Source organism: Sebastes fasciatus, chromosome 16 (assembly GCF_043250625.1).
Source record: "Sebastes fasciatus isolate fSebFas1 chromosome 16, fSebFas1.pri, whole genome shotgun sequence".
NCBI lineage: Eukaryota > Metazoa > Chordata > Actinopteri > Perciformes > Sebastidae > Sebastes > Sebastes fasciatus.
This window is the reverse complement of record NC_133810.1, coordinates 973,316-996,907: the sequence shown is the minus strand read 5'-3', so window position 1 is coordinate 996,907 and position 23,592 is coordinate 973,316. Positions and strand designations below refer to the sequence as shown.

General features: G+C 43.6%; 3 protein-coding genes and 1 long non-coding RNA gene across 5 annotated transcripts in view; 2 read left to right on the top strand and 2 right to left on the bottom strand.

The window, feature by feature from the left end:
• The window catches only part of ap4m1 (adaptor related protein complex 4 subunit mu 1), a 13,740-nt gene extending 12,549 nt beyond the window's left edge, over positions 1-1,191 (bottom strand). For both annotated transcript variants that reach the window (XM_074610883.1, XM_074610884.1), the window contains exon 1: positions 887-1,191. The gene's annotated coding sequence lies outside the window, so the exon portion shown is untranslated. The remainder of the gene's footprint in view (positions 1-886) is intronic.
• Positions 1,192-2,004: 813 nt separating this feature from the next.
• On the top strand, positions 2,005-5,569 carry rbmx2 (RNA binding motif protein X-linked 2). Its single transcript, XM_074612084.1, has 6 exons — positions 2,005-2,136; positions 3,195-3,310; positions 3,485-3,536; positions 3,623-3,752; positions 3,847-4,054; positions 4,139-5,569. Exons 1-6 carry the CDS (start codon positions 2,132-2,134, stop codon positions 5,005-5,007), a joined length of 1,380 nt encoding a protein of 459 aa, XP_074468185.1. The 5' UTR covers positions 2,005-2,131; the 3' UTR covers positions 5,008-5,569.
• Positions 5,570-5,897: 328 nt separating this feature from the next.
• siah2l (seven in absentia homolog 2 (Drosophila)-like) lies at positions 5,898-23,329 on the bottom strand. The gene is made up of 3 exons (XM_074612083.1): positions 22,766-23,329; positions 9,769-9,948; positions 5,898-9,297 (listed from the first exon to the last, which is right to left on the bottom strand). The coding sequence occupies exons 1-3, from the start codon at positions 23,183-23,185 to the stop codon at positions 8,926-8,928; spliced, it is 972 nt and encodes a 323-aa protein (XP_074468184.1). The 5' UTR covers positions 23,186-23,329; the 3' UTR covers positions 5,898-8,925.
• Positions 13,793-14,268, top strand: LOC141753429 (uncharacterized). The gene is made up of 3 exons (XR_012590454.1): positions 13,793-13,909; positions 13,988-14,105; positions 14,210-14,268. It is a non-coding gene; the product is annotated as an uncharacterized LOC141753429 (long non-coding RNA).
• Positions 23,330-23,592: the final 263 nt, after the last annotated feature.

Genomic DNA, 23,592 nt, shown 5'->3' with positions numbered 1-23,592 from the left:
AATTTAAACACGTTATTGTGAGTAAAGTCTGAATTTAAACACATTATTGTGATTAAAGTCTGAATTTAAACACATTACTGTGATTAAAGTCTGAATTTAAACACATTATTGTGATTAAAGTCTGAATTTAAACACGTTATTGTGAGTAAAGTCTGAATTTAAACACATTATTGTGATTAAAGTCTGAATTTAAACACATTATTGTGATTAAAGTCTGAATTTAAACACATTATTGGGATTAAAGTCTGAATTTAAACACGTTATTGTGAGTAAAGTCTGAATTTAAACACATTATTGTGATTAAAGTCTGAATTTAAACACATTATTGTGATTAAAGTCTGAATTTAAACACATTACTGTGATTAAAGTCTGAATTTAAACACATTATTGTGATTAAAGTCTGAATTTAAACACGTTATTGTGAGTAAAGTCTGAATTTAAACACATTATTGTGATTAAAGTCTGAATTTAAACACATTATTGTGAGTAAAGTCTGAATTTAAACACATTATTGTGAGTAAAGTCTGAATTTAAACACATTATTGTGATTAAAGTCTGAATTTAAACACATTATTGTGATTAAAGTCTGAATTTAAACACATTATTGTGATTAAAGTCTGAATTTAAACACATTATTGTGATTAAAGTCTGAATTTAAACACATTATTGTGAGTAAAGTCTGATTAATTGTTTGCCGAATTTATCACCAGTCCCATATGAGTCAGAAACAGTATAGAAGGTGTTTGTAAGATGATCACAGGAGGTGAAAACAGGTAAAGAAGGTTAAATTGAGTGAAATTGTAAAGAAGTTCATGTTACATCTATTAGATGAGAAGATTATCTCTGAATTAAACACTGATTTAACTCCAGTTAATGTTTTACTCACCTGCAGTAGACTCACAGAGAAACAAGCTTCTTTATCAGATTAATGATCCATTAATGTTAAATAAAGCAGTTTAACTAGCAGAATAACAGAATAACAGACTAACAGACATTACAGCTGATTAAACCTCTAATAAACCACAGGAGACCCGTCCATGATGAACTGATCAACACCGACAACTCTCTACACATCAAATAGTTCAATAAAGCTTTAAAAGCTGCAGTTAAACTCAGTTAAACTCAGTTTAATGTGTTTTAATCTGCTGGATCTCACTGACTACTGTTTACCATCCGGGTCACCTTCACAGCAGCGCCTCCTGCTTTACGGCCGGACAGCATCTTCACAGCAGCGCCTCCTGCTTTACGGCCGGACAACTTACACCATAAATAATATTTATTTTTATAAACTAACTAAAAAATAAATATAAAACTATGATTATGCTGATATTCTGATAATATATACATGTATATACATTCATAATAATAATAATTTAGTTATTTAGTCACATAAACGCAGCTTGTTGTTACGTCATCCAAACAGCAGGCGGAAGCAGAGGCAGGACTCTAGCGATGGGAATTACGTCTCTTTTTACTGATCAGATCATTTGGCTCAGCTCACCAAGAAGAGCCGGCTCTTTCGGCTCCCAAACGGTTCTTCATTTTACCACTTCTGCCTTTTATAATTCAGCCCAATTTCGCTTTAGCTGTTTTGACCTATGATTAGTATGTGTGCACATATATCACTTAAATAATTAAATATAATTATACTAAACCTTATAATTTCCAGAATACCATAACTTTACATGCTGCTTCGTTTCCGACTGTCACTCATCCTGTCTGCTATTTGCGCACCTCTCTCTCTCTCCTCCTCTCCTTCCTGCTCTGTACCTGTAGACCGTCACGCCCGCCCCTCCCCGCTTGATGGTATGATCCTCGTCTGTCATCACCTGATTGGTCGAGCGGACGTCATTAATACAACATTCAGTCACAGTCAGTGCATGGAGTGCACGTGGTGCGGAGAAGACCGTCCTATCATTCTGCCTTGAATTAATTAAAGAAAAAATAAAACGACTCTCGAATGGGAGCCGGCTCTGATGGTTCAGCTAAAAGAGCCGATTCGTTCGGACCAGCACATCACTAGCGGGAATTCATCCGGAAGTGGCTCATGTTAGCAAGGTGGTCACTTCCGGCATTGGTTGTTCCATGTTTGTGTCACGTGTTCCTGTGAGGTGAAATCTACCAGATCAACATGAAGTAAGTCAATATTCTCACATTAAAATAGTTCTGTGTGCTTCTATCTCCTGTTCGGCCTTAATGTGTCCAGATCTCCCGCTCAGACAGTCTGGCTGCACCAAACCTCGTTAACAAATCGTATAATTTAACGCTTACCTTGTTATTCGGCTTATAAACATAATCATAAAACACAACATCTAACGTTCTAATAAACATTTAGAAGCAGTTTATTAATTCGGCTCTAACAAAGCAGCTCGTATGTCAATATAATCACAGTTAAATCAGTGTTCCAGCGTGTTTCTCTGCTCCTGTTCTGGAGCTCCACGGACAGTTTGTTTTTGTTTGAATTATTAAAGGTCCCATATCAGCTCATTCTCAGGTTCATACTTGTATTTTGTGTTTCTACTAGAACATGTTTACATGCTGTAATGTTAAAAAAAACACTTTATTTTCCTCATCCTGTCTGCCTGAATATACCTGTATTCACCCTCTGTCTGAAACGCTCCGTTTTAGCTCATTTCAACGGAATTACGTTGCTAGGCAACAGCTTGAGTCCATGTTCACTTCCTGTCAGCTGATGTTATTCACATACACTGCAACAGGAAATAAACTGGGACACATTTAGAATGTTTACGTTTAAAACCATGTAAGGGTCTAAATATTATATATTTGTGACATCACAAATGGACAGAAATCCTGACGGCTTGTTTTAAAACGCGCAATTTCTTACGACTTTTTTTCTCGTAAAGCTGTGACTTTATTGTGTAAATCTCAGATGTGTTTTCCTCAATGTGGCCCTAATACTCCGTAGTACATTGTCTCTTTGGCCCTCACTGCATTAGACTTATATACTATATACTTATATACTATAAACTGAGTTACCTTCATCACAATGATCACATGTTTTGATGCTCCAGTCAGATTTCTCTTTTTTGTTTTTGTCTAAAATGTCTCTTCAGACAGTAAATGTCCCTGACCCCTGACCTCTGACCTCTGACCCCTGACCCCTGTATTATACAGTTTGTATATGAATTGAAACTCAACATCTGTATTTCAAAGCTTCTGTCGTCTGTTTTCAGTCCGCTAACGAAGGTGAAGCTGATCAACGAGCTGAATGAGCGTGAGGCCAACCTCGGTGTGAACGAGAACGTCTCCTGGCACACGGAGTACAAAGACAGCGCCTGGGTGTTTGTGGGTAAGAGACAGGACGGTTGTGTTCATCAGTAGGATCAGTATCAGCTGGTTCATTAGGACCAGTATCAGCTGGTTCATTAGGACCAGTATCAGCTGGTTCATTAGGACCAGTATCAGCTGGTTCATTAGGATCAGTATCAGCTGGTTCAGAGATAATAAAGTGTGTCTCCTGCAGGAGGATTCCCGTACGAGCTGACTGAAGGAGACATCATCTGCGTCTTCTCTCAGTACGTTGCTGCAGACTTTCTGTCCGTCCACAGCTGTGATGTCGCTGCGTCTCTATAACACCTTCCTGTCCCCCCCCCTCCGTCAGGTACGGCGAGATCGTCAACATCAACCTGGTGCGAGACAAGAAGACGGGGAAGTCCAAAGGTTTCTGCTTCATCTGCTTCGAGGACCAGCGGAGCACCGTCCTCGCCGTGGACAACTTCAACGGCATCAAGGTGACGCCGCCGAGCACCATGATGTTATACAGGAAGTGATTGTGATGCAGGAACGGCGAGCGGAGCGCTTTAATGAATCTGTGTTTACCGTCAGATTAAAGGTCGGACGATCCGCGTGGACCACGTCAAAGACTACCGTCCTCCCAAAGACACGGAGGACATCGACGACATCACCAAACACCTGAGGGAAGAGGGCTGCGCTCCTAAAGACTGCGCTCCTGAAGACCGCGAGCCCTCGTCCTCGTCCTCAGAGGAAGAGGAAGAGGAGCAGTACAGCATCCCCGTGAAGAAGACCAAGAAAGGTGAGGTCACTTCCTGTTTGATCCGGACGCCAGAATCACTCTGAGACGGACGTTAATGTCTCCTCTTCTCTGTCTCTGCCGCAGACAAGAAAGACAAGAAGAAGAAGAAGAAAGAGAAGAAGGAGAAGAAGAAGGAGAAAGAGAGGGCGAGTCGGGCGCCGCACTCTTCCTCCTCCTCTTCATCACCTCCTCCTCCTGACGTCAGCGTCAAAGAGGAGAAGGAGGACGCCGCCTACGACAAGTACAACCAGAGGGGGGCGCCGCCGGGAGGACAGCAGAACGGACAGAGAGCCAGGGACAACCAGAGACTCCGGGGGGAGGAGGACAGGAGGAGGGACAGAGACGAAGACAGGAAGAGAGACACAGACGGAGACAGGAAGAGAGACACAGACGGGGAGAGAGACGAAGACAGGAAGAGAGAGACGGACAGGGACAGAGATGAAGACAGGAAGAGAGAGACAGACAGGGACAGAGATGAAGACAGGAAGAGAGAGACGGACAGGGACAGAGATGAAGACAGGAAGAGAGAGACGGACAGGGAGAGAGACGAAGACAGGAAGAGAGAGACGGACAGGGAGAGAAACGAAGACAGGAAGAGAGAGACAGACAGGGAGAGAGACGAAGACAGGAAGAGAGAGACAGACGAAGACAGGAGGAGGAATCATGACAGGGAGGGCGACAGGAGGAGAGAGACGGACAGAGACTATGAAAGGAAAAGAGAGTTTGACAGAGACAACGACAGAAGAGAGACAGACAGAGACGGCGATAGGAGGAGGGAGACAGACAGAGAGAGAGACGGCAATAGAAGAAGAGAGACGGTCAGAGATAATGACAGTAGAGACAGAGACAGTGATAGGAGGAGGGAGACAAACAGAGACGGCGATAGAAGAAGAGAGACAGACAGGGAGAGGGACAGTGATAGGAGGAGGGAGACAGAGAGACGGAGACACTGAGACCAGGATGAGGGAGACAGAGACGAAGACACTGAGACCAGGATGAGGGAGACAGAGAGACGGAGACACTGAGACCAGGAGGAGGGAGACAGAGAGACGGAGACACTGAGACCAGGATGAGGGAGACAGAGACGAAGACACTGAGACCAGGATGAGGGAGACAGAGAGACGGAGACACTGAGACCAGGAGGAGGGAGACAGAGAGACGGAGACACTGAGACCAGGATGAGGGAGACAGAGACGAAGACACTGAGACCAGGATGAGGGAGACAGAGAGACGGAGACACTGAGACCAGGATGAGGGAGACAGAGAGACGGAGACACTGAGACCAGGATGAGGGAGACAGAGAGACGGAGACACTGAGACCAGAGGACTCTGATGGTGGTGTTGGTGTAAAGTGAACTCGACATTAAACAAACTTCACTTTCCAGATGTGTTAATTCTAGAATCCCACTGCCGTCCTGCTGGCGCCCTCTAGAGGACGCAGAGGTCATTACTCAACATGTGAAGCAGCGCTGGATGAATAAATATGTAATAACTGTAATAAAACTAAGAAATGTCTTCAGCTGGTGCAGCAATGTTTTTATGAAGTGGGTTTTAAATCACACAGATTGACATGATGATGTGGAAATATTTACTCATATAAACGTCTTTGTTATCATGTGACAGGGCTGCTTCAGGTAGAGGCGGTCGCATAGGACGCCACCTTCTGGGGGAAGCTGGTCACCCTCTCAAAAGATAAATAAATAAATAACATTTTTAAGAAGAAAATAGCAGTGGGCTCCCTCTAAAAAAATAAATAACATAAAATATAATTTAAGAAAAAAATTACGGTGGGCGCCCTCTAAAAAAATAAATAACGAATAATAAAGATGAGAATCACACAGAATCAAACTGCACCCGTTTATTCTAGAAACACCACAGGACACTGAGAACAAAGAAAAGATATTAAAACATCCTCAGATATCAGTCAGACGTGTAAACTTCATCTTCTAGTAGATTCGGTGGATTTGAGATTTTTATCGTCCTGCTGCCGCAACAGGAAGAACCTGAAACAGCTGATGATCATCTGCACGTTAACGAGGACAATATCATCAACATGTCAATATTTCATCAATAATTCATCAATAATTCATCACGGGCCGTTTGGTTTGAAATCTGGAGACATTTACATACTGTATACAATCATAAACGTTTCCCCTCTTCATTGTGTTTAATACCTCATATATATAAATAAATACCCCATTAGTTCTGATGCTGATCTCATCGGGATTTGTGGAATCATTTCCAAGATGTTTCCTGAAAAAATTAGATTTGGTATTAATTATAAGGAAAATAAAAGCTCAATTTAAACCCAAATAAATATTCAGTTATTGAGAATTATTTTACCTATAATTAATTTAAAGTCTTGGAAATGATCCTGGAAAAACCGACCTACAAAATAAAGTGTTAACCACATTTATTAATATTTATATTGTACGCTAATTAAAGCCGTAATTAGACGGACAGCCTCGTTAGCTTAATGAGGATCATTTAATTATACTACAGGTTTATGTTCAGATTATCAGATTTAATTATTTAATCAGATTTAACTCGTTTTTTTCTGTCAGTTTGGTGGACGGCTCTAAATACTACAATACCCATGAGCCTCAGCTGCTGTTGCTATGGAGATATTAGTTTCTAAATTCAGATCCAAACTGCTGTTTCAGGTTTAGCATCAGCTAACCGTTAGAATAAAGCTCTGTGATTGGATGTTAGTCAGTGAAATGCACCCTGGGAGTCGTAGTTGACTTCTCTGATGATCCAACAGGAGAGTTTCATGTCCAGTAATAAAAAGGTTTTTCCTTCAGCATCAGTCCAGATGTTGAGGTACCGACAGTCCAGCAGCAGAATTAATTAAAACTAAATGTCAGAAAGCGTTTTAGAAAATTACTTTAAAATCTCCGTGGAGCGAACGCCGACACGAACGCCATCGATGAAGCAGTCTTTGATTTTAGAAAATATACTGTCGTTAGAACTCCATTTACAATATCGTTAAACATCTGGTAGAAAGTCAGCGGTTGTAGAATGGAAGTGATTATCAGCCGTGTTTCCTCTGTGTTTAATATTTATTATTATTATTGTTATTATTATTGATGAGCTGGTTTGATTGATTGATTGATGAGCGAGCAGAGTTTACTTATTTCACTAGATCATTTTGATTACAGACGTCAACGTTTACATCCAAAGACGGGATTCAAAGTCCCTGAACATGAAAGCATAAAGGATGTTATTACTCTAATGAATACTGATAAGTTAATGTAGTTTGAAGGTTTGCTGAAGCAGCAGTCCTCAGTCCTCCCTAATGCATCATTCCAGCTCCTGCATACCGTGATGTCAGATGATTATTGTGACTTTAGACTTTAACGGATGTCTGTCGTCTACGTCGTGACCACGTCGGCGCTCATCATAAAGAAACACGGAGGAAACAGCGGCGAGGTCTGAGGTTAGCGGTTCAGTTACAGACGTGTCTGTGCTCAGAGGTATCTGGTGAAGTTCTTCCTGGTCGGCTGCTACGAAGGTTTAGAGACGAGGAATGTTGGGAAATCACCCGGAGAGAGAATATCAACGTCACCGTGACGTCTGACGGCTCAGTTGTGTTTCTCCGGGCCGCTCTGAGCTCCAACAGGAAGAAGAAGAGGAGGAGGAGGAGGAGGAGGAGGTTGGCGGTAGAAAAGTTAAGGCGCTGGCGGCTGAACAGCCTGCAGGAAGAGGGATGGAGGATTAGTCCTCCGTTTTACTGCTTTTATCTGAGATTAAAGAAGGTCGGAGGATTAAACTGGATTCACAGCTCAGCTCGTTCCCACAAACGCTGACCTCCAAAATCTGTGAGAGACGAGCTGCAGTCAGAACGCCGTCGGCCTCACAGACGGCTGCAGGGATTCAAACCAGCAACCTCCCACTGAGGAAACATCTCCACATTACTCTGCTGTTATTCTTTATTTGCTGTGAAGACGTGTCGGTGAACGGGTACGACCATCTATACATAGAAAGGTAGTTGTGTTCACTTCCTGTAGCTGATACAGCTCAACTATTAAGGCCAACACTGAGATTAATATTTGGGAGTTTAAACATCTGGATCCCTTACATGTTTTAATAGAAAGTGACCAGGACGCACTAAACGGCTCATTTTACAGTGTAATAATAAACTCGTCAGCGCCCTCTGGTGGACAAACATCCTTTTTAAATGACATTTAAACTAGTGTGTATCTTGTTATACATCAGCAGGGACGTCACCACACCAGAAATGTAGTAGTCGATACCAATACCAGTGAAATTTAACGATTCTCGACACCAATTCCATCAAGATGATGTTAGAATTTACCTTCGCCCAATGCTCAGTTTTACTGAATAGAGCCTGAACGCACCATGATGTAAATCAATGGCAGCTCCCGTGTTGAGATATATCTGCAATAAGCCGTTATGTTGGTGGAGCTCCGGTGAAACCAGTCGTCCTTTATGTGGACTCAGTTCTGGTTCTGGTCTACGGTGATCACCGGGACCGCTGGCTGAGAATACTGTGAACACACCGGGCCGACAGGAAGTCAGATGGACCTGACACCAGAACCCGTTCTGCTCGGGAGAGTAAACTCAGGACAGCTCGGTGTCGCGGCGGTCAAAGCAGCGTCCCGACTTCTTTTCCATCCAGAAGGACGATGCTCTTCGCTGGCGCCCGATCAAGGGACAGAAGGACGACCCGTTCTGTCCCGTCATTCGTCAAATACGCAGACATCACACAGGGCGGCGCTTCAAATGTTGTGTTTTAATCTCACGAACGCCTCCGGCTGCATCGCCGACACCGCAGGACGTCTGCAGCACAGGAGTCCCCGTGTCCGTTGTGACGTCCGTGTTCTGCCGTCATCGCCGCTCCGCTCGCCTCAGTTCATGGAGATGGTGACGTTGATCCCCAGGTTGCCGTTGTCGGCGAACAAATGGGCGATGGAGGTGTCGAACACCAGGCAGTCGCTGTTCATGATGGCGGCCGCCACCCCGTCGTGGATGGAGCGCGGCGTGGCCTCCCAGGTGAGTCGGCGCCGGTTGCCGTTGAGCTCCAGGCGGTAGGCGAAGTTCTCGGCCTGCTTGCGGGTGCCGATGAGCAGCACGACGGCGAAGAACTGCTGGTGGCCTTCGTACTTCTCCTGCTTCTCCAGGACCAGCATGAAGTGGTGGCTGAAACACGACTGCATCATCACCCAGTCCACGGCGCCCGGCAGGTTGATGTCCGTCGCCAGGAAGACGATGTCCTCCCCCTGCAGAGAGACGGACACATGGTGGCTGTTATCTCCCCTTCCTCCCGAGTGTTAGCTACTAACAGTGGCCCGTCGAGTTCACGGTCAACAATATCAGAAAAATAACTTAACTAACCCTTTTAGCGTGGAGATGAAATGTTAAAGTTAGAGTGATGGTGCTGACCTGCAGCGTGGTGATAAAGTTAAAGTTAGAGTGATGGTGCTGACCTGCAGCGTGGTGATAAAGTTAAAGTTAGAGTGATGGTGCTGACCTGCAGCGTGGTGATAAAGTTAAAGTTAGAGTGATGGTGCTGACCTGCAGCGTGGTGATAAAGTTAAAGTTAGAGTGATGGTGCTGACCTGCAGCGTGGTGATAAAGTTAAAGTTAGAGTGATGGTGCTGACCTGCAGCGTGGTGATAAAGTTTAAGTTAGAGTGATGGTGCTGACCTGCAGCGTGGTGATAAAGTTAAAGTTAGAGTGATGGTGCTGACCTGCAGCGTGGTGATGGACTTGTGGGCGTGCATCAGGTGCGGCATGACGGCCTCCAGGGCGCCGTGCCACTTGCAGGTCGCTCCGGGACACGGACAGGTGTACGGCCGGAACTCACACACCTCCTCGTGGTCGGGCTTCTCGGTGTGGTGGAGCGACAGCAGACAGCCGGCCGACGAGTACTAAGGGACCACACAGCACACAGCATCAGTAGTATAAGTACACAAGTACCATCAGCTTCATGTAGTTAAAGTATCAGTAGTACAAGTACACAAGTATTATCAGCTTCATGTAGTTAAAGTATCAGTAGTACAAGTACACAAGTACCATCAGCTTCATGTAGTTAAAGTATCAGTAGTACAAGTACACAAGTATTATCAGCTTCATGTAGTTAAAGTATCAGTAGTACAAGTACACAAGTATTATCAGCTTCATGTAGTTAAAGTATCAGTAGTACAAGTACACAAGTATTATCAGCTTCATGTAGTTAAAGTATCAGTAGTACAAGTACACAAGTACCATCAGCTTCATGTAGTTAAAGTATCAGTAGTACAAGTAGTGGTTGTGCAGCAGAATATGCCCTGTGACTGTGTACAAGTACCTCAAAATGTACTTGCAAGTGTTTTGATGTTTGTTGCCCTTCATGTTATGAAATGTTATCTTAATATTTTCAAAATAAAACCCTTTGTATGAACTGCTGTGTTTTCCTTGACGGTGTAACGGCTGCAGCTTCCTCCTACAATACTGTGAGATGCTGAAGGTCACTGATGGGATTCTTCCTCCCTCGCTGCTTTCATGTTGAACAACAACAGAGCACCTATAGATAGAGCCTATAGCGGTGTATGGGGGGGGCACTCGAGGGAGGCGTCGTCGTTAGCGATGCTGTTTGAACTTCGCCGCCATCCATAAACATGAGGAGAGACAGATTCACCGCCGGAGACGAATACAAGCAGAAAAAATATATAAAGAAATAAATGACTCGATAAATAAATTCATAGATATGTCATTAAAAGTAGGAAAAATAATATTAAATAAATAAATGTAACCATTAATTAATTGATAAAATGTGACATAAATTGATATTTTTGTTTTTTATTTTGCTTCTTTATTTATTTATCTATGTATTAATTCCCATATTTATTTACACTTCTTTTTAATTTTCCCTTTTATTTATTTATGTATTTATTTTTAGTCATTTTTAAATGTATTTATTTATTATTATATTTATTTTTGATTAATTAATTTATTTGTGCATTTATTTTATATTTAGTTTTAAATGTGTTTATTTATGATTTTTCATGCGTAAATAAATAAATGTTATATGTAGATTACCTCATTAAATAATGAACCAATAACTGTAATAATGCAGGCGGTTCAGTCTGATTAAATATTCATCAGCTGCAGGTCAGAACGCAGCAGCAGCTTCCTGAAGACGTCTTTACTCCAAACTACGAAAACTGCTGCTGGTTGTTATCGGTTTCAACACTGAAAAACTCTTCCTCCGATAAAAAGGTTCAAACTCAACTGTAAAAAAAAAAGAAAAAAGGAAGGCTTGAAAGGCTTGAAAGGAAATGTAAGTCATGGTTCTGTTTAGCAGTACTGTAAGTACTGTACTTAAATACAAACTCAAGGTACTTTACTTGAGTATTTTCTGTCTACTTGTACTCCACTAACGTACAGCTCTACTTTATACTCCACTACGTTGATCTGACAGCTTTAGTTCCTTCATGTATCTCCAGATGTGTTGATGTTGACTGTTGGTGATGAACTGAAGGATGAAACTGTTTAAAAATGATCTCTCGTCAGTTCAGCATGTTGCCCCAAATACACTCATCTACTGTAATAAACACAGACGGAGACGTGAGTCCTGTAATCCAGCTGCATTAATGAATGTTTCAGAGGATCTAGAGACAGAAACCGGTGCCGGGTTCTCATCAGGACTCACTTTGTGGATATAAATACTCTCTTGTATTTCTATTTTTGTGACGACTGTGAGACCTCGGCGGAGCTCAAAGAGTTGTTTGAATGTTAAGACTTGCGATTAATTTGCACGTCAATATATATTTTTTAAACTGTTGTTTTTCTCATGAACACTTTAAAGTTAAAACATGTGAACCGATCAGTTTGGTTCACAGCTGGACCGTCACAGAATAATCACATTAACTGATCTACTACTTCCTGTAAGTAGGGATGCACCGATACCACTTCATTCAGACAGAAAAGGTGGCTCGCCCGGACCTCGCCGCACCGTGACGGGGCTCCCTGATCCCGGTGCGACTGACAACCAGGGCGGACTGTCCGCAGTGCGTCCCAAACACGTCGTGCCGCAGCCCACGAAAAGGTGCCAGGGGTCTGCGGCGATGTCGGCAATCCACCCGACCCGTCTTGAAACACGGACCAAGGAGTCTAACGCACGTGTGAGTCAGAGGGTGCAAGCAAAACCCCGTGGTGCAATGAAAGTGAGGGCTGGCGCGCCGGCTGAGGTGGGATCCTGGCCCAGCGGGGTCGGGCGCACCACCGGCCCGTCTCGCTCGCACCGCACCGGAGGTGGAGCGTGAGGACCCGAAAGATGGTAATGAGAGGTTAACGTCACGCTGCCGTAAAGTGGTATCGGTGCCATTGTATCGGAGCCGTTACGCGAGTACGAGTACATGAGCACAGTATCGGACCCGATACCTGATTCTGGTATCGGTATCGGTGCATCCCTACCTGTAAATGCAGCGTCTTTAACCAGACGGTTAACAAACACCTTTAACCAGTAGGAGACATCAAACTGAACCACTTCCTCCTCCACAGTGATCCACCATCACTCTGCAGAGCCTCAACATCACCACGATCAATACCAATCAGGCTAAGAGCACAGAGAGAGAGAGAGAGAGAGTGTATGAGCGGTGAGACCGGCTGGTAAAGAGGTTAGCGGTAAAAGGATTCCCTCCATCACGCTTCAGGTTCAGGGTTTTTCATCAGGAGGAAACCAGTGGAGTCAGCTGGTTTTAGATCAATGATCAAATCAGATTAGAGAACTTAAGGAGATGAAGTCAGGACGTTACACTAACAGACTAAAGGCTGGCCCACACTGGCAGATGTTACCAGATGTGTAAAATGTGAGAGACTCAACACATAACCACAAGTTAGATTTAACAGTTTAGTTCCTGTAGTGTGGAGACAGTTGTTGCAACGTCCGCCGGTAACAAGTACAAATAGAACGATTTAAAGCGGTAAACATGAGGTTTGGTGTCGGTGAGCTACCAGCAGGTTGACCTTTAACCTCTGCGTTTCTCCCAGGACTCACCTGGCTGCCCGGCAGCGGCTTGGTGCGGCCGACAGGTCGACCGGCTTGGCCCCTGACCTCTGACCCCTGCTGCTGTTGTCCGGTGTTAGCGGTTAGCCCTGAGGCGCTAGTTGAACCGACTCCGTGGTGGCGATGCCAGCCCAGCAGGCAACGCCACTGAGCCAGCTCCCTGAGGAGAGGCAGGCAGGAGGCCGGACACAGCATCGAACACACTCACACACACTCACTGCTGACACACACAAACACACACACACACACACACACCCCTTGATTACTTACAAACTTTTAGTCCACAAACGTCAGCAGACAGATATCACTCCAACCACAGAGCAGCTACAGGTCTGAAAAGGTTGTTCCTCACCGCAGAAACACAAACGTCTCTTCTATTTATAATAACCTTTGTATTAATAAATTTATAGGTGATGTCGACAACGACAACGAGAGGACGTAGGTGGTGACAACAGGACGTAGGCGATTGCGACAGGAAGTATGCGATTGCGACAGGACGTAGGTGATGACGACAACGACAAGACGTAGGCAGTGACAAGAGAACGTAGGTGATGTCAACAACGACAACGAGAGGACGTAGGCGGTGACAACAGGACGTAGGTGATGTCGACAGGACGTAGGTGATGACGTCAACGACAGGACGTAGGTGATGACGACAACGACAGGACGTAGATGATGACGACAACGACAGGACGTAGGTGATGACGACAACGACAAGACGTAGGCAGTGACAAGAGAACGTAGGTGATGTCAACAACGACAACGAGAGGACGTAGGCGGTGACAACAGGACGTAGGTGATGTCGACAGGACGTAGGTGATGACGTCAACAACAAGACGTAGGTGATGACGACAATGACAGAACGTAGGTGATGGCGACAACTACAGGACGTAGGTGATGGCGACAACTACAGGACGTAGGTGATGACGACAACGACAAGACGTAGGCAGTGACAACAGAACGTAGGTGATGTCGACAACGACAACGAGAGGACGTAGGCGGTGACAACAGGACGTAGGTGATGTCGACAGGACGTAGGTGATGACGTCAACAACAGGACGTAGGTGATGATGACAACGACAGGACGTAGGTGATGACGACAACGACAGGACGTAGGTGATGGCGACAACGACAGGACGTAGGTGATGGCGACAACGACAGGACGTAGGTGATGTCGACAGTTTGTAAGTGATATCAACAGTGCGCTCGCATCATTGCAACATGAAACCAAACCTAACCAGATCAATGTAACAAAAACTTGAACCGTGGTTCACTCTCAGGTGATGAAAAGGCCCTTATTGTCGACTATAACATTTAATCTGATCCATTAAAGTTAGTAATGGACTCACAACTACACTCGTCTCTTTCTCTCTGATTTAAATGATTACTGTAACCTGTTTACCGGTTGTTGTGTATCAGAAGACGCAGAACTACACGTTGGTTATCAGGTAGTTGGTTTACTTAATCGACAAATCATTCGCTGCTTCTCTTGTTTTAAGACTTTGAAGTTAAATGTGTATTTGTGATGTTATTTGTCCCTCTCTGGCCTCCGTACATCAGCAGACAGACGGCAGCAGCCGGCCAGCAGCTGTTCAGACAGACTGCAGAGATCATATAGCAGAGAGATTAAAACTGAACAGCAGGACGACGACTCTCTGACTGTTTAACCAGGACAAACACATGAAATCAGAGGTTTCACCTCCGTCTGCACGTGGAAGCAGATCCTCCGTTAAACACTCGGACCGTTTCATGACGTCCACGTGTGAGTTCAGTTTGAGGCGTCAGATTACGAGACCGGCTCGTATTTACATTACAGGCAACATGACTCAACTGATGAGCCCAGTTTCCAACCACATAGTTTTACAGACGCAGCGATGTAGTTAAACAGACGGTCTGTGGGTTGTGGTCTCCTCTACATGAAGGAATCTTCTACCTCATAGTACGTAAAGCGTTGGGAAATACACTCTAATAATTAGGGGCGGGAAAAAAAATGGATTCACCTACTGTATGTAACGCGATTTAGAAACAGTTGTTTTAATGTCAGAATCTATATATCTGCTTCATCTGAGTCTATGTGGAGGTAGAAGAAGTTACCGCTTTTACTGTGGTAGTCTGAGTAACGTGACGTCATATCCGTCAACCAAAACAAACCTCAGAGAGTCTAAAACGTTGGAGGGTCGTCGTGGATACGACCTGCACCCTCCCATGTTAAATCCAGCGTGGTAAACACTACACATCCAGTAAAGGATGGAAACACTTTGGGTTTCACACATTGACAGGAAAAGCAGAGCTAGACATGACGGCTAAAGCTGCATGCTAACGTCTAAATATGTCCGAAAATAAGTGAGGAAAAAAAGCCGAAATATGTTTGAAAATAAGTCAGAACAAAGGCTGATATATGTCGGAATAAAAGTCCAAAGAATGTCTGAAATATGTTAGATAAAAAGGATGAAAAAATGCCAAACGTATGTCCGAAATATGGCAAAAAGAATGTCCAAAAAAAAGGCAGAAATATGTCTGAAACATTTACAAAAAAAGGCGGAAAAAAGTCTGCAAAATATCCAGGAAAAAGTGTGAAAAAAGTTAGCAGGAAACGTTATGGTATGGAGGTAAGGTTATGGTATGGAGATAACGTTATGGTATGGCGGTAACGTTATGGTATGGCGGTAACGTTATGGTATGGAGATAACGTTATGGTATGGCGGTAACGTGGCGGTGGAGCCGGCCGTCGCTCTCGTCTCCGTGGTCAAATGGGCCGACGCTACAACTGTAGAGCACCCAGATACTGACATTTGTGTTCTCTGCATTGAAACGGCCCCGATGGAGCTGACCATGGATGGATGGATTTTTCCCGCCCCCATTGACCGTCATCTTTTCCTGTAACATGTCCGGTGTAATCGGTAACACCGGTGTTGTCACAAGTTTATTTACCGGAAGTGACATCACTAACAGGCCGCGAGAAAAGTTGACTTGACCTGATCTGAACATGAAATCAATAATCACCTGTTTACGTCAAGATACCAAAATATGAAACATCACCAACACACACACACACACACGCACACACAAACACACACACGTACCAGCAGTAATGCAGCTGAACCTCGCTCGCCCGCTCCCTCTCTCTCTCTCTCTCTCCTGCTGCAGCAGCAGAAGAAGAAAAAAGAACTGTTTTCTTCTTCTGTGGTGAAAAGACGAAGCACCGACTGACACACGCACACGCACACACACACGCACACTCTCAGCTGTGTGGCGTTTGTCCGTCCGTCCGGCGACACACACACACACTCTCTCTCACACTGACACTCTCTCTCAATCTCTCTCTCTCTCTGCTGTCAGTCTCTCGTCCTCTCTGAATGAGCGGCGCAAAAACATTCAGCCTCCAACCGACCGCCGCACAGCGCCGTCACCACGACGCTGCAGCACACACACACACACACACACACACACACACACACACATTAACACAGACACACACAGTGGGGGTGGGGAGAAAGGAATCGGAGAGAGAGAGAATAAAAGGACAGTATCTCTCGACCGAGTGAGATGATCCTCCTCCTCCTTCTCCTCCTCCTCCTCCTCACATCTGTTAACACCCCACCTCTGCAGTGTGTGTTTACATCACATGTTGTACCTGTGTGTAAATGCGTGTGGTGTTGTTGTTTTTGTCGTCCCAGAATCCCCTGCTGCTCTGACCTTCACCATCTACCCGTATACAGATGTTTTTATACAGATGTTTTAGGTCAATGAAACGTTGTCTCTGTTAGCGGATGACCATAAGTGTAATGAGCCAAAAACATCAACAACGGCGGACAATACCAACTCCACCGCTATGGAGGACAGAACCTGACAAAATAATAAATTAATGAATAAAAAAATAATAACTGACTCGATAAATAAATAAATACGTCATTAAATGAAGCAAAAATAATATTAAAAATAAATGTAGCCATTAATTAATTGATAAAATGTGACATAAATTGATGTTTCTATATTATTTTGCTTCTTTATTTATTTATCTTTGTCCTCATTACCTTATTTATTTACTCTTCTACTCTTTTCCCCTTTATTTATTTATGTATTTATTTTTTATTCATTTTTAAATGTGTTTTCTTCCTTTTTTTTATTTATTTATGCATGAATTTCAGTCATAAATAAACCCGCTGCACGGAGCCGGGAATGAAGACCGGAGTTGACAAATAAATAAATAAAATATGAATGCAATTTTTTTTTATTAATTTTCAAATGTATTTATTTTTATTAATTTTTAAATTAATCTACTTATTTATTTTTGTTTTGAATTGATTTATTTATTATTGCATTTACTTATTTATTTATTCATATATTTGCATGTATTTTTATTTATTTATGCATTTATTATGCAGATACATACATTTGCATAAAGCATATTTGTCCTCTCTCATGATAAGAGTAATAAATACTTGGTACATTTTGAAAAGATAAAAAATGTGCGGAAAAAAAAAATATATATTCAGTACAGCCCTAAAAATACCTCACAGATCAAAGAACTTCATCAGATTTGATTTAAAATCCTGTAAATGAATTATTACTGTGACTCAGTTGTGCTGATGCTGAGCAGAGATATTAAAGAGAGACACGTCGACCTGCAGCAGAAACAGTAACCCAACAATGAACAACAGCATCCCTGTGTGACTGACAGGATGTTACCATAGCAACACAGATGGAGAAACAGCTACTCAGTCTACAAAGAGTCAGCTTTCAAACAGCTGCAATGCATTGTGGTCTATTGAGGCTGCTGCTAGTGTAGTCTGTTCTGTTGTTGCTCTCCTCTGGAGGGAAGAGCTCCTCCTGGTGGTCATAGTCAGTTACTACAACACAGACATTAATGACACACCATGAACCTGCAGAGGCCGACAACCACACACAAATACACACTCAGGAAGCAAAGGCTGATGGGTAAACACACTCACACCAACAGCAGTAGAGCAAAGGCTGATGGGTAAAAACACTCACACCAACAGCAGTAGAGCAAAGGCTGATGGGTAAACACACTCACACCAACAGCAGTAGAGCAAAGGCTGATGGGTAAACAACACACTCACTCTTATTTTTATAATTTTGTATTATTTTTAATTTTGTATTATTGTTTTATTTTATTTCATTTTTTATCTTTTTTTTAATTTATTTGATTATTTTATTTTATATATATATTATTTTCATTATTGCCATTTTTCTTATTTATATTTTTTATATATATTATTTTCATTTATTTTTATTTTTATTATTTTCATTATTGTTATTGTCATTTTTCTTATTTTTATTTTCTATTATTTTTATTTTTATTATTTTCATTATTGTCATTTTTCTTATTTATATTTCTTCTTTTTATCATTTTCATTATTGTTATTTTTTGTATTTGTTGTTGTTGTTATAGTTGAACGTCTGTTGTTCCACTTCCAGTTGTTATTGCTGGTTATAGTGAATAAAGGTATTAACATTTCTATATAATTACATTATATATAGACACATTTATGAGGAGGTCACGTGACCCAACACCGGCTCAGGTAAACGACCTCAAGTGCAAAGTTACGCTGAGCGTTTGTTTACAACTCGTTAAACTGGGTTAAGAACCGGGTTAAGAACCGGGTTACTGTGTAGCAGCAGCAGCTCATCATCAGTATGATGATGATAACGGTTATTAAGTTATTAACATGATTTACACCAGCTGATCTTTGATTTCTTGGTCTTAAATCTGATTTATAAACATGAATTAAAACACGTTGTTTCACCCAAATAATTAATATATAATATTTATTTTACTGATAATATGAGTTGGAATAATTAACTTCTTAACTGGACTGTGTAACCAGAGGAGTGTCTGTGTTTTAGATGAAGAAATATAAATATATATATATAAAGTATTAACACCAACACTCAGACAACTGAACGCTCAGTAACACACCAACACCTCCAGTCAGTCTCCAGTCTCCATCAGACAGTCAGACAGCCTCTATGACTATTTCAACAGTAACACGAGCAGCTGATCTCAGAGCTGTGAACGGATCTAATTAACTCTGACTGAGTCCTTCACACTGGAAGTACTACTGCAGTACCAGTACTAATACCACCCTGAGAAAATACTACACGAAGAGTCAAAGTCCTGCATTCTAAACCTTACTGAAGTATCCAAGTATTATCAGCAGTAAAAGTACCAATACCACCCAGTGACAAGTATTATAATCTAAATATAGTTAAACTATACTTAACTTCAAGTAAAAGTATTCATTGTGCAGCAAAATATACTGTGTTGTGTGCGTGTTATGGTGCGTGTTGGTGGGGGTGTTATGGTGGTGTTATGGTGGTGTTGGTGGGGGTGTTATGGTTGTGTTATGGCGCGTGTTGGTGGGGGTGTTATGGTGGTGTTATGGTGGTGTTGGTGGGGGTGTTATGGTTGTGTTATGGCGCGTGTTGGTGGGGGTGTTATGGTGGTGTTGTGGGGGTGTTATGGTTGTGTTATGGTGCGTGGGGGTGTTATGGTGGTGTTATGGTGGTGTTGTGGGGGTGTTATGGTTGTGTTATGGTGCGTGGGGGTGTTATGGTGGTGTTGTGGTTGTGTTATGGTGCGTGTTGGTGGGGGTGTTATGGTGGTGTTGGTGGGGGTGTTATGGGGGTGTTATGGTGGTGTTATGGTGGTGTTATGGTGGTGTTGTGGGGGTGTTATGGTTGTGTTATGGTGCGTGTTGGTGGGGGTGTTATGGTGCGTGTTGGTGGGGGTGTTATGGTTGTGTTGTGGTTGTGTTATGGTGGTGTTGTGGGGGTGTTGTGGTTGTGTTATGGTTGTGTTGTGGTTGTGTTGTGGTGGTGTTATGGGGTTGTTATGGGGTTGTTGTGGGGGTGTTATAGTGGTGTTGTTATGGTGCTGTTGTGTGCGTGTTATGGTGCCGTTGTGTGCGTGTTATGGTGCTGTTATGGTGGTGTTGTGGTGGTATTGTTATGGTGGTGTTATGGGGTGTTATGGTGTTGTTATGGGGTTGTTGTGTGCTTGTTATGGTGGTGTTATGGGGTTGTTATGGTGGTATTATGGGGTTGTTATGGGGTTGTTGTGGGAGTGTTGTGTGCGTGTTATGGTGGTGTTATGGTGGTGTTATGGGGTTGTTGTGGGGGTGTTGTGTGCGTGTTATGGTGGTGTTATGGTGGTGGTGTTGTGTGTTGTGTGCGTGTTATGGTGGTGTTATGGGTGTGTTGTGGTGGTGTTTTGGGGTTGTTATGGGGTTGTTGTGGGGTTATGGTGGTGTTATTCAAGATTCAAGATTCAAGATTCAAGATGTTTATTGTCACGCCGGTTGTACAGGTACAAACGTGTGAAATACTTTTCGCTAGGAAGCTCCATTAAATAATAAATTATATTACATTTACATTACAATTATAAAAGGAAATACTTTATACAAGGGCATATTAAGAACATATGTATTAACAATATATACAGTATATACAGTATAAGAAATATTTTTGTGTAAGAATGTGTCAAATTAATTATAGATTTAAAAGTCTGATGGCCTGGGGGAAATATATGGGTGTTGTTATGGTGTTGTTATGGGGGTGTTATGGGGGTGTTGTGGGGTTGTTATGGTGGTGTTATGGGGGTGTTATGGTGGTGTTGTGGGGGTGTTGTGGGGTTGTTATGTGGGTGTTATGGTGGTGTTATGGGGGTGTTATGGTGGTGTTATGGGGGTGTTATGGGGGTGTTATATGGGTGTTGTTATGGTGGTGTTGTGGGGTTGTTATGGTGGTGTTATATGGGTGTTGTTATGGTGGTGTTATGGGGTTGTTATGGTGGTGTTATGGTGGTGTTATGGGGTTGTTATATGGGTGTTGTTATGGTGGTGTTATGGGGGTGTTGTGGGGTTGTTATGGGGGTGTTATGGGGGTGTTATGGGGGTGTTATGGGGGTGTTGTGGGGTTGTTATGGTGGTGTTATATGGGTGTTGTTATGGTGGTGTTATGGTGGTGTTGTGGGGTTGTTATGGTGGTGTTATATGGGTGTTGTTATGGTGGTGTTATGGTGGTGTTGTGGGGTTGTTATGGTGGTGTTATATGGGTGTTGTTATGGTGGTGTTATGGTGGTGTTGTGGGGTTGTTATGGTGGTGTTATGGGGGTGTTATGGGGGTGTTATGGGGGTGTTATGGGGGTGTTGTGGGGTTGTTATGGTGGTGTTATATGGGTGTTGTTATGGTGGTGTTATGGTGGTGTTGTGGGGTTGTTATGGTGGTGTTATATGGGTGTTGTTATGGTGGTGTTATGGTGGTGTTGTGGGGTTGTTATGGTGGTGTTATATGGGTGTTGTTATGGTGGTGTTATGGTGGTGTTGTGGGGTTGTTATGGTGGTGTTATATGGGTGTTGTTATGGTGTTGTTATGGTGGTGTTATATGGGTGTTGTTATGGTGTTGTTATGGTGGTGTTATGGGTGTTGTTGTGGTGGTGTTTTGGGTGTTATGGTGGTGTTATGGGTGGTGTTATGGTGTTGTTATGGTGGTGTTATGGGTGTTGTTATGATGGTGTTATGGTGATGTTGTGGGGTTGTTATGGTGGTGTTATATGGGTGTTGTTATGGTGGTGTTGTGGGGTTGTTATGGTGGTGTTATGGGGGTGTTATGGTGGTGTTATGGGGGTGTTATGGGGGTGTTATGGGGGTGTTATGGGGGTGTTATGGGGGTGTTATGGGGGTGTTGTGGGGTTGTTATGGTGGTGTTATATGGGTGTTGTTATGGTGGTGTTATGGTGGTGTTGTGGGGTTGTTATGGTGGTGTTATATGGGTGTTGTTATGGTGGTGTTATGGTGGTGTTGTGGGGTTGTTATGGTGGTGTTATATGGGTGTTGTTATGGTGGTGTTATGGTGGTGTTGTGGGGTTGTTATGGTGGTGTTATATGGGTGTTGTTATGGTGTTGTTATGGTGGTGTTATGGGTGTTGTTGTGGTGGTGTTTTGGGTGTTATGGTGGTGTTATGGGTGGTGTTATGGTGTTGTTATGGTGGTGTTATGGGTGTTGTTATGATGGTGTTATGGTGGTGTTATGGTGGTGTTGTGGGGTTGTTATGGTGGTGTTATATGGGTGTTGTTATGGTGTTGTGGGGTTGTTATGGTGGTGTTATATGGGTGTTGTTATGGTGGTGTTATGGTGGTGTTGTGGGGTTGTTATGGTGGTGTTATATGGGTGTTGTTATGGTGGTGTTATGGTGGTGTTGTGGGGTTGTTATGGTGGTGTTATATGGGTGTTGTTATGGTGTTGTTATGGTGGTGTTATGGGTGTTGTTGTGGTGGTGTTTTGGGTGTTATGGTGGTGTTATGGTGGTGTTATGGGTGGTGTTATGATGTTGTTATGGTGGTGTTATGGGGTTGTTATGGGGTTGTTATGGTGGTGTTATGGGTGTTGTTGTGGTGGTGTTTTGGGTGTTATGGTGGTGTTATGGTGGTGTTATGGGTGTTGTTGTGGTGGTGTTATGGGTGTTGTTGTGGTGGTGTTTTGGGTGTTATGGTGGTGTTATGGTGGTGTTATGGGTGTTGTTGTGGTGGTGTTATGGGTGTTGTTGTGGTGGTGTTTTGGGTGTTATGGTGGTGTTATGGGTGGTGTTATGATGGTGTTATGGGGTTGTTATGGGGTTGTTATGGTGGTTTTGTTGTGTGTGTGTGTGTGTGTGTGTGTGTGTGTGTGTTACCTTGCAGGGAAACGGCAGCGTGGACGCCACCTTCTCCATGGCCAGGTTCCGGATGCTGGGTGTCAGCGGGCCTCTGCAGGTCGGGCAGCAGCTGAGCTTCTGCCTGCAGAGGTTACACACCAGGTGACCCGCCTGGCACTGCAGGATGGGCGGCAGCACGTAGTCGAAGCACACCGGGCACTCAAACAGAGCCGTGAGCTCCGGGGACTGACCGTGGAGACCGGGGAGACCACCGGACACCGCGGGCAGGGACACGGTACCGGGACCGGACACCTGATCGGACCCGGTACCGGCCACGGGGCTCACCCCGCCGGCTGCTGCTGCTGCCTGCTGAGCGGCTCCGGAGCCTCCTCCTCCTCCTCCGTGTTTACCTCCTCCAGCCTTACCGCCGCCTCCTCCGGCTGAGGACGGCCGGCTCATGGTTCCTCCTGTGAGCTCCCGGGCGGTTCCGGTGCCGGTGAAGTCATCTATCGGTCGGTTTGTTTACTACCGGTGACGGTGACGGTGACGGTGACGGACGTCGCTGCTCCGCTGGAGACACAACATGGCGGCGGACGGTTTGTATCGCCTGCCGCCGCCTCTGATTGGTCGCTGCGGCGCATAGTGACAGGCCGCTCAGCCAATCAGAGAGGGGAGTCGTGTCATTACGTCATGCGTTGGCAACAGAGACTGTAGAATCCCATTTCCGCCTACATACTACAAAATAAGATGAAAACTACTCATAATAATAAAACATATCCCCACGATAAGCCATTATTATGAGATTAAACTAAATATATATTATATTATTGTATATACAAAAATAAATAAATAATGCAAAATAAGTA

What these genes read in the sequence shown, in the direction of transcription:
- rbmx2 (XM_074612084.1), top strand. An exon ending in ACAACTTCAACGGCATCAAG is followed by an intron (nt 3,753 to 3,846) that starts GTGACGCCGCCG and finishes GTTTACCGTCAG; the next exon opens with ATTAAAGGTCGGACGATCCG. An exon ending in CGTGAAGAAGACCAAGAAAG is followed by an intron (nt 4,055 to 4,138) that starts GTGAGGTCACTT and finishes TCTCTGCCGCAG; the next exon opens with ACAAGAAAGACAAGAAGAAG.
- siah2l (XM_074612083.1), bottom strand. Translation starts at nt 23,185, where the DNA reads ATGAGCCGGCCGTCCTCAGCCGGAGGAGGCGGCGGTAAGGCTGGAGGA. An exon ending in CGCTGCCGTTTCCCTGCAAG is followed by an intron (nt 9,949 to 22,765) that starts GTAACACACACA and finishes GTGGTCCCTTAG; the next exon opens with TACTCGTCGGCCGGCTGTCT. An exon ending in AGTCCATCACCACGCTGCAG is followed by an intron (nt 9,298 to 9,768) that starts GTCAGCACCATC and finishes GTCTCTCTGCAG; the next exon opens with GGGGAGGACATCGTCTTCCT.